The sequence below is a fragment of the Neopelma chrysocephalum genome, unplaced genomic scaffold (genome assembly GCF_003984885.1).
Source record: "Neopelma chrysocephalum unplaced genomic scaffold, ASM398488v2 Primary Assembly neopelma1_63, whole genome shotgun sequence".
NCBI classification, from domain to species: Eukaryota; Metazoa; Chordata; class Aves; order Passeriformes; family Pipridae; genus Neopelma; species Neopelma chrysocephalum.
The window spans coordinates 13,020,257-13,036,015 of record NW_020897720.1 but is presented as its reverse complement, the minus strand read 5'-3'; the positions used below and the strand labels follow the sequence as shown (position 1 = coordinate 13,036,015).

The following is a 15,759-nucleotide window of genomic DNA, read 5'->3' as shown; positions in this document are numbered from 1 at the left end:
CTTGTCTTGTGCAGCACAAGCTTAGCCCTGGCAGTGGGAAGGGATGAGGACCATGCAGTTGTTACCCATTTATCCTTGGGGATAAACTGTGGGAGCATTGTTCATTGCCAGGCTGTTTGGGGTGATGGTTTGCTTGGTTAGTGGTACTTCAAATTTAGATTTTGCAGGTGGGAAATTAGTTTGGAATCAATGGCAGAACGTGTTACACAAAAAGTGCCTCTCATTAAAATAGTTACACCATGTGTAATGTTACATTATTTGTTCTTGCTCTTTTAGCCAAAAAGAAGATTCCTTGATACAGAATCAAATGAATCTATTAAACTTGCCAGTTTAATGGTGTAAGCTAAGAAAGTTTCACAAGAACCACCAAAAGGTAGTGGAGTTACTTAGTACTTGTGATGGCAGGTGAAAGGTGATATATTTGTCCTGTCTTCACAAATCAAATACAAGTTGTAAGTTCTGCTGTTGGCCAACTGTTTATATCTGGCTGGCTGAGGTATTAAGAAGGGGTTCAAACAATGGACCTGTTCACACAACTGGTTTCCTTCCATTTGATGTAGTCATTAACAAGACCTTTCAATGTATAAATAATGCCTGCCCCAAAGTCTCATTTTGATACAGTGATTACTTCCTTTTATACTTGCCCATTAAAAGCCCCCTCTTGCTACTCCGTGCAATTCATTACAGTCCCTCTTTAAAGAGTGTTTGTAACTATTTTTTTTAAACTAACAGCATGTTGTTCAGTTGATGTTCTCCCCTAGCTCAGCTGAAAAGTTATTTAATAAAAGAAGGTAATGCATAATGGGCCCTCTGCTTCTTAAGGAAATTTAAGAAAGCTTTTTTTTCCCCCCTGAAAGTCGTTCCCAGCTGTGTGTAGAGGTGCAGCAATAGGAGTAATTTGTGCCACACTGAATGAAAATGTGACTCTTTAAAGCATTTGTTTCTGTGCTCAAACCTTACAGCGATGCACTGTTGTGCTGCAATCACAAGCTCATAACAGGGGCTTTTAAAGCCTCGGCAGAAATTGATTGTAAATATAGATATTCTGGGGAGGCTCTTCCTGGCAGATGGCAGGATTACTTAGAAACCTTTGGCAAATGAGATGCTGAAATTACAGCAAATGCAAGTAAATGTTCTAAATGTGGTTTGTGCCTCTCATTCAGAAATTTAAAAACCCTACGTGAATTGCAGTTTCTACATCAAAATGTTAGGTTCCTGCATAAATACCTGAACCTGCTGCTTTGTGGCCTTAAATAGTTCATGATTCACGAAGCTTTTTAATTCCACCTTGTTTTCTTAAGAAAAAACTGGGAAGCTTCAAGATTTTTGCCTTCCAGAATGAACTTCTGAAAGGTGTGTAATGAGATAAATTCAGTGTCATTTGCACTTCTCAAAGGATTTTGTTTCAGGGTTTCTTTTCTGCCCTTGCTTTTCATGTACAGGTAAAAATACTCTTTAGTAGAAGTCTTGAAAGCTCATGGGGGGGCAAAATGGAGTTACAGTAAATGTTATAATATTTTAAACTTCAACATTCTCGTTCCTCAGTGGTTACAGCACAAGTATGTGTGTAGAAACTTCTTTTTTGAAGAAGTTGAAACAGTTTTGATCAAATCTGTTATGATGCTTCTGGAACACTTTTTGCTTTCCTTGATAGACCCTCAGATAAATGTAAAGCTTTTAGAGTTAATTATGTTACTTACTCCAAGCAGATTGTTTGTAAAATCATAGTTTATAGGACAGAGTCATTTATCAAAATTCCCTTGACACTTGCCCTACAAATACTAGTTACTGCAAAACATCATTTTAGTAGAACCGTTCCAACTTCCTTTGCTTTGAGTTAGTTGTTTATTCCACGAACATACTTGTGGGTAAATGATGTTGAAATTATATGCAGCCACTAAAATTGCTTTCCTAGTTGATGCACTGTGTTCAGAATACTACAAAATAAAATATCCAATTATACATGATCATAGAACAGACTTGTAGGTCTGTAAACTTGATTGCCTGATATAAATGTAATGGGATAGATCAAGGTGGCAGCACCAAGAGGAGTTTCTTGTGCATCTTCTGCCTTGATGATGCTTTAGGTTCTTTGAAAGCATTGCTGAGAGGCAAAAATAGAACTTTTGCATTGTCTTCTTTCTGCTCTGAGACTCCAGGTGGGTTCATTTCCTTTTTTAGGGCTGTGAGCAATTGGTTATCTTGTGAAGGTACAAGGCTTGAAAGTGAGTTGCAACTATAAACAGCTTTTACTTTTTAGAACAGTAAACTTTTATCCTCAGTAAAAGAACAAATTTAGTCTGAGTTCTTGGCCAAGTTTCTCTCTCTTTATGTATTTCCTGTTGCTTTGAAGGGTGCAAAGGTTCTTCTGTGTAGTAGTTCTGGGGAACTAAATTAGACTTTAAGTGCAGACACGTCTGTATTTCTGAAGAAATAAGGTGATACATAATTGATTGAGGCTTTTTTCTTTTTTCAGTTCCTTCCAGGGACTTACTGAAGCAGTGGGAGACTTCTATTCTCCTAATTTCTTCTTTTTTTTTCCAGTTTGTTTTTGTATGACAGCTTAGGAATAAAGGTCTTCAAACAGTTTTTCTATTTGTTTTGGTTTTCCTACTTTTTCTCCATCTTACTGAAACCAAGCTGAATAATCAAAGAGGTACCAATGGGATTAAGCTACAGTGTGAAATAAATGGATTTTTTCCTGTCAAGAGACACCAAGTGTCCTTAGGTTTGTTCCCTCCTTTCCTCACCTTCTAACTCCCAGAAGAAAAAAAATATCAGTGGTACATAAATGCCTTACCTGGGGATGTTTGCTGCATCTTTGCTGCTTAGTATATGTTTCTGTTATATAAAAATATCTGTCCAGGTGTCTGAGCCAGCTTGTAAATGTGCCCAGACACTCGGAAAAGCCTTATCAGATGACTTTTAGTGAATCAAAGATGGGAGGAAGAAAGATCTTCTTGATTAAAGGTGGCAGCCTAAGAGAACCAGCACAGAGGTGCTTCAATCTTGCTTCCCACCTCCACCACCCTTGTGTCTCATGTGCAGATTTGGTGTCTGGGCATGTGGTAGGTGCTCTAATTCCCGGTGGTTTATCAAAAGCTGAGAGACAATGTTGTTTGGCAGTCTCTGTAGCAGGAGAGGAAGCATCTTTTGTTATTGACATCCTTTCTCTTAGCCCAGCTCTTGCTTTTTGCCAGCTGCTCATTGTCTATACTTGCTTATTTAGTATTCGCAAGGGATTTTACAAGTTCTTATCAGTTCGTTGCCACAGCACATCATTTCCTCTTGTCATCGGTAAATTGGTGGGGGGAGGATTTGCTCTGGAGCTGGGGAGTGGTAAAACACCATTCATGAGCTCTTCTGCTCCTCTCCTTTCTGACTTTGTAGTAAAGGTCACATTTCTAGTCCTTACTCTGTCATGCCTTCCCCCTCCCCTCTTTTTCTGGGGAAAAGAAAACAATTTTTTTTTTCTTTTGCCAAAGGCTAAAAATATCCAGCTCTTCAAATATTCTTCTTAAAAGATATAAGGAAGTGCAGCATAAAAATAGCTCCAGCAAAAACAAAAAAGGTTTGACCACCTTTCTGAGTGGCTGGGGAAGGGTTGGTTGGAACTTTTTATTGGGTTTTTCTTTTAGTTGTGTTTGGTTTTCTCTGTCTACAGCTTCTTCCTAATTTTTTTAATACTCTTCAAAAACATGAGGTAACTAATTAGGGTTAAAGCAGGAAAAAGCAGATGCTGTAGGATTTTCTCCTTTTGGGAAATAAAGGTCCATCTGAGAATGCACTGCTGGCATTGGAACTGCTGGTTCCACCCTCCCTCTTCCCTGTTCCTTCATATTAGGTTTAGTCTTTCAGTGAGGCTTCATGACAGGGATATACTGTTAGTTTTAAAGCATATTCCTCAAGCTTGTCAAGGAAAGTCATGGATTTAAGGAACATTAACATGAACTATGCTGTCCCTGTCATCCCTTGTTGGTCCCTTTTCCCACTAATCATTAATGTAAGAATTAGAGACTCTGATCTTTTTTTGGGGGTGAGGTCCTAGTACTTCTGGGTTTTTGTTTTGAAACAAAATCAGGTACAATGCTGAAACAGAGAGTCTTTTACTATCTGCCTTTTTGTTTTACTTGTTTTCTAATTCCTTGTTAACTTCTCTTTTTGACAGAACTAAATTAGAGGAATCGATCACCATTTTTGATGTGAAGACTTTGTCTCTGACATCTCTATGCTCATTTGGCAGCCTCCGAGAAATAATACAGCTCAGCAGTGGCAATAACTGCCTTGGGTGTACACTGACAATTATTTGGGAAAAAACAAAGAAAACCCCAACAGCCAAAACCCACCAAACCTTTTGAAGACTTTGTGTCCAATGACGTCAATGGCCAGTTTGTTCTCCTTTACTAGCCCAGCCGTAAAGCGTCTGTTGGGCTGGAAACAAGGAGACGAAGAGGAAAAATGGGCAGAAAAAGCTGTTGACGCTTTGGTAAAAAAGCTGAAAAAGAAAAAGGGTGCTATGGAAGAGCTGGAGAAAGCCCTGAGCAGCCCAGGCCAGCCCAGCAAGTGCGTCACCATCCCCCGCTCCTTGGATGGGCGGCTCCAGGTGTCCCACAGGAAGGGCCTTCCCCACGTCATTTACTGCCGCGTTTGGCGCTGGCCTGACCTCCAGAGCCATCACGAGCTGAAGCCCTTGGATATTTGTGAATTTCCTTTTGGATCTAAACAGAAGGAAGTCTGCATCAATCCGTACCACTACAAGAGGGTGGAGAGCCCAGGTACCTGGAAAATTACTGTCTTACAACTGCACAAAATCTTCTGCGACCACTTATTGGTCACTCCCTCCTCCAGTCCTGTGGAACTGATTGAAACTGGGAGTTTGGGACAGGAAGTTCAAAGGGTACATTACTGGTGTGGTTTTAGGGAGGTGTGTTGTCCATTCTTTGTCATTAATCTCTTCAGTTAGTAGCAAAGTCCTCATTTGTAGCAGAATAGAAAGCAGTGATAAAAAATTTCAGTTTCTTTGACAAACTTCTCTAAAAATCTCAGTTCTCGCAAGGAGGTTGGTGATGTTATTTTACTATTTAATTAGTGAGTGACATGACTTGAGGAGATAAAAAAAAAAAGCAATAAAATTCTTGGATGGTAGAGTTCCCCACTTGAATTCCAATCAGCAGAGAGCAGAGATGAATAGAGCCAAGCGTGATGATCAGAGCAAGGTTTATATCAAGTTTGTGTCAGGTAATAAGCCTGCTGTTTAGGAGTTCTGCCATGGGAGAAGGGGAGGAGGGTTGGGGTTGCAAGTGGGACACATGAAGGATGTTGCTGTGGACAGCAGAGTGAAAAGTTGCTTCTGTTGTTCCACAAAGTGGTTGTTATAACTCTACTGCAAACTGCAGTGCTCAAACTGCAGCACTGGAATTCCAGACTCCAGCAGCCCTGGGTTTAAAAGTTAAAACTCCAGCTTAGCAATACTTTTATATTGCAGTATAGATTTTGTTTGTCTTCAGTGAAAGGGGAAATATGTAACTATATATTTTGACTGGGGTAATATAGACTGTATTTCCATTTTCACTGGTTTGCTCCTGCACACAGGCAGGAGTGTGCCACATACTGAAGTACTGATGTAGAAGTTTGTTTTGTTGGTTTCTTGTTTTTAAAAGGAAAGGTCTCTTCCAGTTGCATGAGATATATGTGTGTTTTTGTGATTTTTGCAAGAGTAAAGTTTGAGTCTTTCATGAAGCATAATGTAAAAAGTAAAGGAGAGAGGACAGGGTAAAGGTGTGTCAGATTAACCCCTTCTCCTCTTTCCACCCCAGTGGTGTTGAATTATCACAATGAGCAGAACAGCACATTATTTGTATCTCCTTCTAGCTCAGTTTTTAATGTGAATTCACCTGGTTTTTCTCTGTGTTTTTTCCAGTTCTACCTCCAGTGTTAGTGCCTCGACACAGTGAATTCAACCCCCAGCACAGCCTCCTCGTTCAGTTCAGGAACCTCAGCCACAACGAGCCCCACATGCCACACAACGCCACCTTCCCTGACTCCTTCCAGCAGCCCAACAACACTCCATTCTCCATCTCCCCAAACAGCCCCTACCCCCCTTCTCCAGCCAGCAGCACTTACCCCAGCTCCCCAGCCAGCTCGGGGCCAGCCAGTCCCTTCCAGCTCCCAGGTGAGTCCAACCTGAATGACAGTTGAATAAAAATAATTGAAATGTCCCGTGCTCTTGGGATTTATTACCTCAGGAATTGGTGATATTTGTAATAAATTGCTTTTTCTGTTTGTATTTTGGGGAGTTTTCTTCCTAGTTTTGTCGCTGGTCAGAGTTAATTATTGTAGTTTTATTTTTCCAAATGATTTTTTGTCGTGGATATAATAGCAGTGAGTTATTTTGCACAGCTTCAGTATAGAATAACTGATACATACTTCAAAAGAATATCTAGCAATGAAATGAAAGCAGATGTAAGAGGCAGAGCAAGAGGTTTATTGATGTCTTTCTCTGAATACAGTGGTGTTTAACAGGAAAAAAAGTAGCAAATATTTGTTAGAAACAAATGGGACTAAATTGATTCTCTTTAACTAATTTGGGTGAAAAAAGGGAAAAACAATTGGTAGGGGCAAAGGAAAGAAGTCTTACTTCTGGATTATAAAGCCAAGAAGTTAATTGATTAATGATTTTATTTTCCAGTGGCTCAGTGGCCTCATCTTTGCTGTTTCTGATTGCTCAGAGTGTCCCAGTCAGGGGGTGTCTCTTGACTGAGTACTGGGATCACTGGGATGGTTGCATTAATGGGGCACAGTAGTGTGCTGCTGGAAGAACACAGAGATCCCCTCTTTTAAAATGACCTCAGCCTACAAAAGCAGCAAAAAACCCCCAAAAATGGCTGTAGGCCTCTCTGCTACAGCAAATAAAGTTATTTTTTCTACTACTTTATTTTTGAACATGCAGAAAAGGGGGAGGCAAGAAAGCCAATGCTTGTGTGGCAAAAAGTGGGAACCACAGTCATCTTGCCCAGCTGCAGGAGTGCAGTTATTAAACTAAAAAAAAATAAAGGGCAAAAAGAAAAAAGCACATTTTTTTAAGGTATCCCATCTTGTTGTTAGTCCCATAGGTAAAACTTCAGCTATTGAAGGAGTTTACTGTAAAGACAGCTGGCTGTTTTCAGATCACTTTGAAAATGGGTCCAAATTTTTTAACATCTCTTATTCAAGAGGGTTTTTTGGGTTTTTTTGTATGTTTACAACTGTAGAATGAATAAATATTCTAAATTGTTGAGGTTTTATTCTTATTTTTTTTCCACCTCTGTAGCTGATACTCCACCTCCTGCCTATATGCCCCCTGATGATCAAATGGGGCAGGATAATTCCCAGTCCATGGACACAAGCAATACAATGATCCCTCAAATCATGCCAAATATATCCACCAGAGGTAAGTTGTGGGATCTGGTGTAAAATTACATAATTTGACTTCTTGCAGCTCGTGACCAAACTGAATGAATAACTTCAAATGGGCCAGTAAATCTCACTGGTAAGTCCTCCAAGGCAAACTGGGGCTGTAGCAGAGAAAACTGAGAAATAAAACTTGCCTGGCTTATTTTCATATCTTGTTTTCAAAGCCTCAGGGCTTCCAACAAGTTGAACTCTTTTTTGTTTGTTTTCTGCTACCTTTGACTGTTGCTGGAATTATATATGAACTAAGGCTCTGAAAATTTGGGTCCTAAAATACCCACTATAACAGATTTTTTAAAAGTGGGCAGGAGAATCATGTTTCACCTGCTATCCCAGTGTTTTTGTGTGCATGTAGGGGGGGTTTTTAGTTTAATATCAGACTTAAAATTGGAAAATAATCGTAAAATCAGCAGACTAGCTAAAATGCATGAAAATAAAAATCATGAAGTGTTAATCAGGATAGTCCTTTCCCATCCTAAGTGTCAGCTAAGCTTTTACTGATCTGGTGGTGTTTTGGGAGGTAAACTGTTCTTTCTGTTCGCTTCTTTTCAGATGTCCAGCCCGTTGCCTACGAAGAACCCAAACACTGGTGTTCCATCGTGTATTATGAGTTAAATAATCGTGTTGGGGAGGCCTTTCATGCATCTTCCACAAGTGTCTTGGTAGATGGGTTTACAGATCCCTCCAACAACAAGAACAGGTTCTGCTTGGGGCTGCTCTCGAATGTAAATCGCAACTCGACCATCGAGAACACTCGGCGGCACATTGGCAAAGGTAAAGCTTGGCTTCAGAAACCAGGGCCTTGGGTTTGTTTCACCCTCTCTGCACTGCAGCAGGGATTGTTCTCAGATGAGAATTCCAGAGGTAATCTGAGATCTGATACATTATCTACCTCTGCAGAATCAGAAGACAGCTTCTTTAGGCATGGTTTAATTCTAATTAGTCAGGAATTGCAGACATTTTTCTTTGGCGCTAATTTAAAGGACTAAATTTTACCTCTTCCTTGCCAAATAAGATTATCATTTACCCTAACAAACAAGCCCCTATGACAATCTGTATGTAGAGCTCTTGTGTTTCAGCACCAAGAAACATTGCAGGACTCCTGATATTCTACATTCTGTCTCCTTCTTAAATCAAATTCTTCATCCCACTGTACAGTATATCAAAGATTGTTTTATTTTGTTGTTGCAAGGCATTACCTGCTGTCTGTGTTCAAATATCTTGGTGAGTTGGCAGCAGGACTTTGAAGTGCTAATGCAAAACTGCAAGGGCTCATTTGTCTGAGTGAATCCATGGGGTGTGTTTGTGTGTGGGAGGGATTCCTGGAGACAGCAGGTTTTGCAAGATCTTCTAGTTTTCCTGTGCTGTTTGGCTGATAGCACACAGAGATGCACAGTTTTCATCTGTGAGGGAATGTGCTTGGATTATCTTAAATTGCAGTGCTCCTTTTCTGAATATCTTCTCTTTTGTGACCAAGTCAGTCCTGGAAAGAGAACCCTGTTTCTGTTGCACCTGAGATCATTTGGTGAAGTTGGTCTTGAGTTTTGCTTGATGAAAATTCATCCTGGCCCTTAGCAGTCTTTTTTAATTAGAAACTTTATAAATATGGCAAAATTTTGCAGATAATTTGGAGACCACAAGTTCTATTGATGTGTGTTGGAAGCTTGGCTCTGCAGTGCAGTTATCCAAGAAAATTTATAAATGAAACAATGTTGTAAAGTAGAACAGCTGATTCCTGGGGTGTGAGTGGTTTGTCAGGTTCTTTGTTTGGGCTCACCCCTCTCAGTGGTACTGGCAGAGGAATCCTGTGCATCTTCCCAAGGTCAGGAGTGTAACCAGGATCCATCAGCATGTTTTGGGTGGTATTGGCTGCAATGAGCTTTAAAATGTCTGCATCTCTAATAGAAATTATGGAACTTAAACTTTGCTTTGTGGTAATTGTTCTGACAACAATTAAGATAAAATACCATTGTTGATTTTTAAGGTCTGTAAAGCCTGATGGTAATTAAGTTGAGCAACTAATTGGACTTACCTCTCCTTTGGCTTGATAAAATGCTGTGAAAATCAGAGCATGGATGTACTTTCATTCATGTCTGACCCTTCTCCCAGGACACACTTATTTCTGTTGGAATTACCATAGGCAGAAGCTACCAGTTGTATAAAACTGGAGTTTTAAAAGGCACATAAATTCTCTAGAAAAACAGCTTGAAATAGCAGTTGAAAGAAATGTGGCAGTAGTTTTTTCATTCTATTCTGTAACTGGTCAGAGAAGGACATCTAGTGGCTGGTGTATCATGTAAAATTTTCCCATTTTGAAATGGGAAAATATGTTATAGTGTGAGCAAAAGAGCTTTTCTGAAAAGCTCAGGCAGAAAATTTACTTTAAAAAAAAAGGATTTACTACAACCACCTCAAAATCAGAGACAACACACTAATTTGCAGTGTTTTTATCATTGTTTTCAAGGAGTTCATCTCTACTATGTTGGTGGAGAAGTCTATGCTGAGTGTTTGAGTGATAGCAGCATATTTGTACAGAGCAGGAACTGCAACTACCACCATGGCTTTCATCCAACAACTGTGTGCAAGATTCCCAGTGGATGCAGCCTGAAAATATTTAACAATCAGGAGTTTGCTCAACTTTTAGCTCAGTCTGTCAACCATGGATTTGAAGCAGTATATGAGCTCACCAAAATGTGCACCATTCGAATGAGTTTTGTAAAGGTAAGTTATTTTGAGGGCATTTTAAATTTATTGTGGGTTTGGGTATTTAGGAGTAATTCCATCAGCACTGTGGCAAAGCTGTCCTGACCTCCTGTGGGTCTTTTCAATGATCAGTATATTGAAAATGCTTAATTTGGGGAGAGGGAAATCAGTGCAAGAAAGGAAAAGCACAGATTGCTGTATTGAATGTTGGCTGGGTATTTAATTACTTCAGTATCCAGGACAGGGATTTAATCATTGTGGTTGCTGTAATTTTATTAAAGAAGATTTGAGCTTGTGCTCTAAATTTGAAGGAACAAAGTGAATAACAGGTCCAGTAAAAGGAAGTGAGTAGAAAGGAGTAGAATTGATTGCAGAAAATATTCAACTCTTTCCAATTGATTAATATTATTTTTAAAAAAATGATTATGGAGAAAAGGCTTGATTTGAGTTTATGAAGTCAAGCTGTGCTATTGTCTCACAGGAGTTTTCTCAGCATTGTTTAATGAAGATGCTGTCATACTGTCCATCTCGGATTTACTGTGGAGTCTAGAGGTTTTTTTGCATCTTGTCCAAAAGATATCATGTTGATTTTGTCAGTTATGATAAATTCTGCTCAGTTTGAGAGTGTGGAGGATAAGGGAGCAGGAGGTTGAAGCAGAAGAGAGATGTGGCCATACCAGGAGCTCTCCTGGAGTGGGCAGGGAGCTCCCCAGGAGCCTGTGTGGTCACTCCAGCTCTGCAGCGGGTTCAGGCTCCCAGCTGCCCTTCCCTCCTGCTCCTGCCCAGCCTCAGGTTTTTTCCTTTAGATAAAAAGTGTTCCTAAATTGTGAATTACCTTCAGATAAGTATCTTAGGTCCTGATTTCCTGCTTGTTGTTACTGTTATTTTATAAGAGAACCGTGTGCTGCAGTTGCTGGCTAACCCTGTGTTCCCCCTGCAGGGCTGGGGAGCCGAGTACCACCGACAGGACGTCACGAGCACCCCGTGCTGGATAGAGATTCACCTCCACGGGCCCCTCCAGTGGCTGGATAAAGTACTTACCCAAATGGGTTCTCCTCTTAATCCCATCTCATCTGTCTCATAGTGCTGACATTCTATCTCCAGCCTTATTTTTAGCGAACTTATTCTAATTCTAGAGCAACTTCCAGTGGATACTGTGAGCTATATGGAGAATGGATCTTATGGTTTAATTGTGTTGGTTTTTTTTTTTAAATCCCTCTGTGACCAATTCCATTGTGTATAGCTAATCAGTTTTACATTTCAAATTGTTCTTGTGATGCTTAAGTGACAGTTGAGCCCTAAGGGAAAAAATAGTCTATTGAGAAATTCAGAACACTTTTCCCCTCCTTCCCCTAGAACTTAAACAGACATATGTCTTAACTGGAAAATCTTTTTGTCCTGTAGGGACAAGAATCATGGAGACTGACTTCAGAAAATAAATACATATCATAGTTTGGGATTTTTTTTTTAATGTTTATGAAACTGTTTGAACATGTGCAGCTCCAGCTTGCAAGCTGTATTTTTAGCATAGTGGTTTAAACATCTTAAGGTTGACATCTGTCATAAGCAAAATTAGACTTTATTATGGCTAATTTGCCTCAGATTGAACAATGTGATTTTTTTTTTTTAAGTGTACACATGAATATACTTTTTACAAATATTGGAGTGGTGTAAAAACACTTGTATTTTCTATTGGAAAATGCTGTCATAAACACACTGTATATTAATGCAGAATAGCAGTTCTTAGCCTTTTCCCACTTTGGTTTTGTAACATCTCTTTTAACCACCATTTAAAATAGTAATTGATACAAGGTAAACATCTTGCACGTTTCTGGAGTAGTAATTCTTGGTTTGCTTTGATTTACACTCATGCAGTTTGGATTTGGTTGCCAAGGCTATCTCTTTTTAGGTACCCTTCTCTTTTTTAACATAAACACTACTATTTGTAAATGGCAGTGCTTACTACTTTTTTGGAAGGAATAAGTTTTTTGTTTTCTTTTTGGTGTTCTAGCTGTTTATTTTACCTGTCTGGAATTGATCTGTGTAGGCCTTTTTAATCTCTCAGTAGACATTACACAGTATTAGTGATTACACTGTATTTAATTCACTTTCAGTATGAGTTTGAGTCTCTTTGAAGACTGTGAGTGGCTTAGCAAATGAGTTACTGAGTGCAGAAGCTTTTATTTCCAGATAATTTAATGCAGACCTGTTGGTAATGACCAAAAGTAATCCCTTCTTTGTAGCCTGCATGAAAGGGTGGTCTCACTCCTGGCCCTCATGGCAGGGCTTCAATCAGAAGACTTGTAACTGCAGTTGGCAGCTTTGTGGGATTGAAGGACTGCATTAATATGATGATGAAATTCCTCACAGGAATCCCAGAATCATGGAATGCTCAGGGGTTGGAATGGCCCTCAAAGATCATCTAGTGCCAAGCCCAGGGACACCTCCCTCCAGAACAGGTCACTCAAGGCCTTACCCAACCTGGCTTGAACATGGCTGGGGTTGGGGCAGCCACAGCCAACCTGGGCAACCTGTGCCAGTGCCTCACCACCCTCACAGGAGAAAATTTCTTCCTGATATCTGAGCTAAATTTTCCCTCTTCCAGCTTTGGTGGAGAATTTAAACACTGTACTAAACACTAAAAGAAATCAGCTAAATAACTCATGCCTGTTTTCCCCCTTTTTATGATAAAAAAGGAGGCTGAAATACTCTAAGAGAATTAGAAGTGAATTATATACAAAACGTCTTTGCATGCAGAAAAAAACCTCTTGTATTTTTTAACTTCTCGCCTTCCTTTTTCTCTTTCCTGAATATCTCTTCAGCAAAGGGTTCAGTGTTTGGAGGAGAGGCTGAAAACTCTAATATGCAAATAATTATGGAAAGATGTGTTGCAGTTAATTGCTGCAATCCTGAGACATTGATTGCTTACACAAGTTCTTGTGTCTTCTATTGAATGACATTTTCTGCTCAAATGTGGAAATCATGCATCGTATGGTACCTGCGTAACAAATGATCTTAAAGGATTCAAATTGTTTACGTGTCCTTAAAATGTTTCTTCTGAAATGCCTTAAAGGAATAAACTGTAACACTTCTGCAGAACCCTAATGTTCTCCTGTACAGGAATTTCTGTATTACTTGGTGTTTTGGGAGGTTTTTTTTTTTTTGTGTTTTGGGGTTTTTTTAAACAGTTTCTCAAGTGTGTTTAAAAACCAACAAGTGCATCTTCAGGAGAAGGGGAGGAACATTATTTGCTGTTTACCTTTGGGGTTTTCTCTTTCACTCTTTGGAGCTGCAACCCACAGACAGTTCTTTTGATTGAATAAGATGCCAAATCAGTTGGCCACAGAATCCAGCTTCTGTTTTCTTCTCCTCGGGGCCTGACTTTTGTCAAGTAGCTGAATATGTATATTTGACACTACAGAGTATTATTTTTCTTGACTAGCTTTTGTAATAAATGCCATGGCACGTTGAATTAAGGAAAGATTGCAATTGTAGGTACAAGATTTTACTTTATCCAAGATGTTTTTCACCTGGCTTCATCTCTGTTCACTTGTGTGCTTATATGTGGCCAACTGAGTGACTCAAGAATGGGTGCTGAGGTGGGTGTTTGTGAGCCAGAGCTGGTGCTTAGTGCTGGTGTTGTGGTTTGATTGGCTGCCCGTGCACTGAACCATAATTTCTGCAATAATATCCAGTTAACCCACTTCTGATGCTGTCATTAAGTGCTGAAGTGCTCTGGCATTTTTTTCTGCTTGTGTCCACGTTCTGGAACTGTAATCTCTGCAATGCTGGGATATCCCTGTGCCTGCTGGTTTGGCAGGGCAGGAGCAAACCCAGGAAGATTTGTCTGCCTTCTACTTCTCTGTTCCTTTTAAGCAGAGCTTTTTGGGTGCTTTCTAGTGAGCAAATTTTGCGTGCTGCTGGTTCATGGTGTTCCTAATCCTGTTTAGTTCATCTGTGCTGCTGATACAAAATGAGATATCTGTGCACAGATGGATTGGATGGAGAGTTTTTTTTGACCCTAACGATGTGTCAAGTCCAGGGAGAGCAGGGAGTGCTGCTGCTGGGGCAGCATCCTGTGTATAAATCACTTCTTTATCCACGTGGAAGGATGGAGAAATTAAATCAGCCAGTAGTGTGGCAGTGGAAGAAGGAGCCTTTCCAGTGTAGCCCAGCTTGGATTGGGTGTTACCCTTCAGCAAAGACTGATTTGGCTTTTTTAGTGTATTTTCTTCTTTTTGGGCATCTCCTTTGCACCAACCACAGCATTGACTGGCAGCTTTGGCAACACCAGCAGAGCCTGGAGCAGCCTGACACCCATCCTTGCTGGGATTTGCTCTGCAGTCCCTGGGATAAGAGCTTGGATCTTGCTCCTTGGGCACCTCAGTGCTGGCAGTCGATCAGTGCCTTGTGTTTTACACCCATTTAACTGTGTCAGGCTGGAAGGGCTGACATTGGCTTAGAGTATCTATAGGACCAAACCACAATTTTCTTGTGTGACTGATGAGAGACAAATTAACAGCCCAGTAGGCAAAACAATGATGAAACTGGTGTTACAATTCGGGGTAGAATTGTTTAAAGTATTGGGATTCTTCTGGTTTTTGCTTGAAGCAAAATGATTATTTTTTTTTTCCCCCACAGTATTAAAATGTGAAAGTTGTCGGTTCTTGGGTGTAAGATTAACTTGGATCCTTGCACTATAACTCTAGAGGACATTCAGATGTGTCAGGCTTCCTCCCTAGTCTGAAATAATAATTTTTTCAGGATATTGTTTTACTTGCTCAAATTGCTAATGATGGTTTCTAGAAAAAACAAAACAAACGAAAAACCAAAAACCAAAACATTTTCTAAATGTTTTGCTTCAAACAGCAAACGTGACTAACTTTTTTTTTCTATAGTTGTGAAGTTTCTGTTTAGGAAGGTTTCCCATTCTGAATTCAAATCAATAGACCAAACCATCAGATTTACAACACTATGTTGCTTTTTTGTGCTGCTCCATAAACCTGCTTCTGTGTTCGTTGCAAGCATAACCTTTATGCTTTTGTTTACATTGTAGGAAACACAGTTCTAGCAATGAGGTTTGTTGTTTTGTTTTTTTTTTCATTTAACTCTAAACATCTTTTTATTTTGTTAATTTTAAAATGATTAGGTTTTGCTATGTTACGTTTTTAAAGATATTTTTTGCATACTGCTGCTCATATTTCAATAAACGAAACAAAAAACCCACGGATTTTATTGGTTTTATTTATCTGTAACTCTGTATGTCTCAAGTGTTTTCCAAGGGTTAATTTATCACTTGTAACTCCTGCTGCTGATGCCTCTCCGTGTACATAGAACTTCTTATACTGTGATATTTTAAAATACTTTTCTGGAGCTTTTTGGTAATGCAAAAGCTGTTTGGAAGCAGAGATTAAATTCTTTCATTACCTTATTTAAGAGCTATTCTCATAGAGTGCAGCCAGCCCAAATGGTATCCATTTCTTAGGATTTATAAAAATTATTTTGGGAGTACAAAAAAATGTTTATCCATAAGACTTCAGCAGCAATTTGATAAATATGTTGGGGGTGGTTGTTTTTTTTTTAACCATAACATTTTTTTTAACAACT

The 15,759-nt window shown here is 39.5% G+C and overlaps 1 protein-coding gene across 3 annotated transcripts in view; it reads left to right on the top strand.

Annotated features, from left to right (window-relative positions):
- The window catches only part of SMAD5 (SMAD family member 5), a 28,904-nt gene extending 17,570 nt beyond the window's left edge, over positions 1 to 11,334 (top strand). For all 3 annotated transcript variants that reach the window (XM_027682593.1, XM_027682594.1, XM_027682595.1), the window contains 6 exons: positions 4,169 to 4,775; positions 5,921 to 6,172; positions 7,310 to 7,429; positions 8,002 to 8,223; positions 9,914 to 10,170; positions 11,093 to 11,334. In XM_027682593.1, the coding sequence (XP_027538394.1) occupies positions 4,373 to 4,775; positions 5,921 to 6,172; positions 7,310 to 7,429; positions 8,002 to 8,223; positions 9,914 to 10,170; positions 11,093 to 11,236 (1,398 nt within the window). In that variant the 5' untranslated portion in view covers positions 4,169 to 4,372 and the 3' untranslated portion in view covers positions 11,237 to 11,334. The remainder of the gene's footprint in view (positions 1 to 4,168; positions 4,776 to 5,920; positions 6,173 to 7,309; positions 7,430 to 8,001; positions 8,224 to 9,913; positions 10,171 to 11,092) is intronic.
- The last annotated feature ends 4,425 nt before the right edge of the window (positions 11,335 to 15,759 follow it).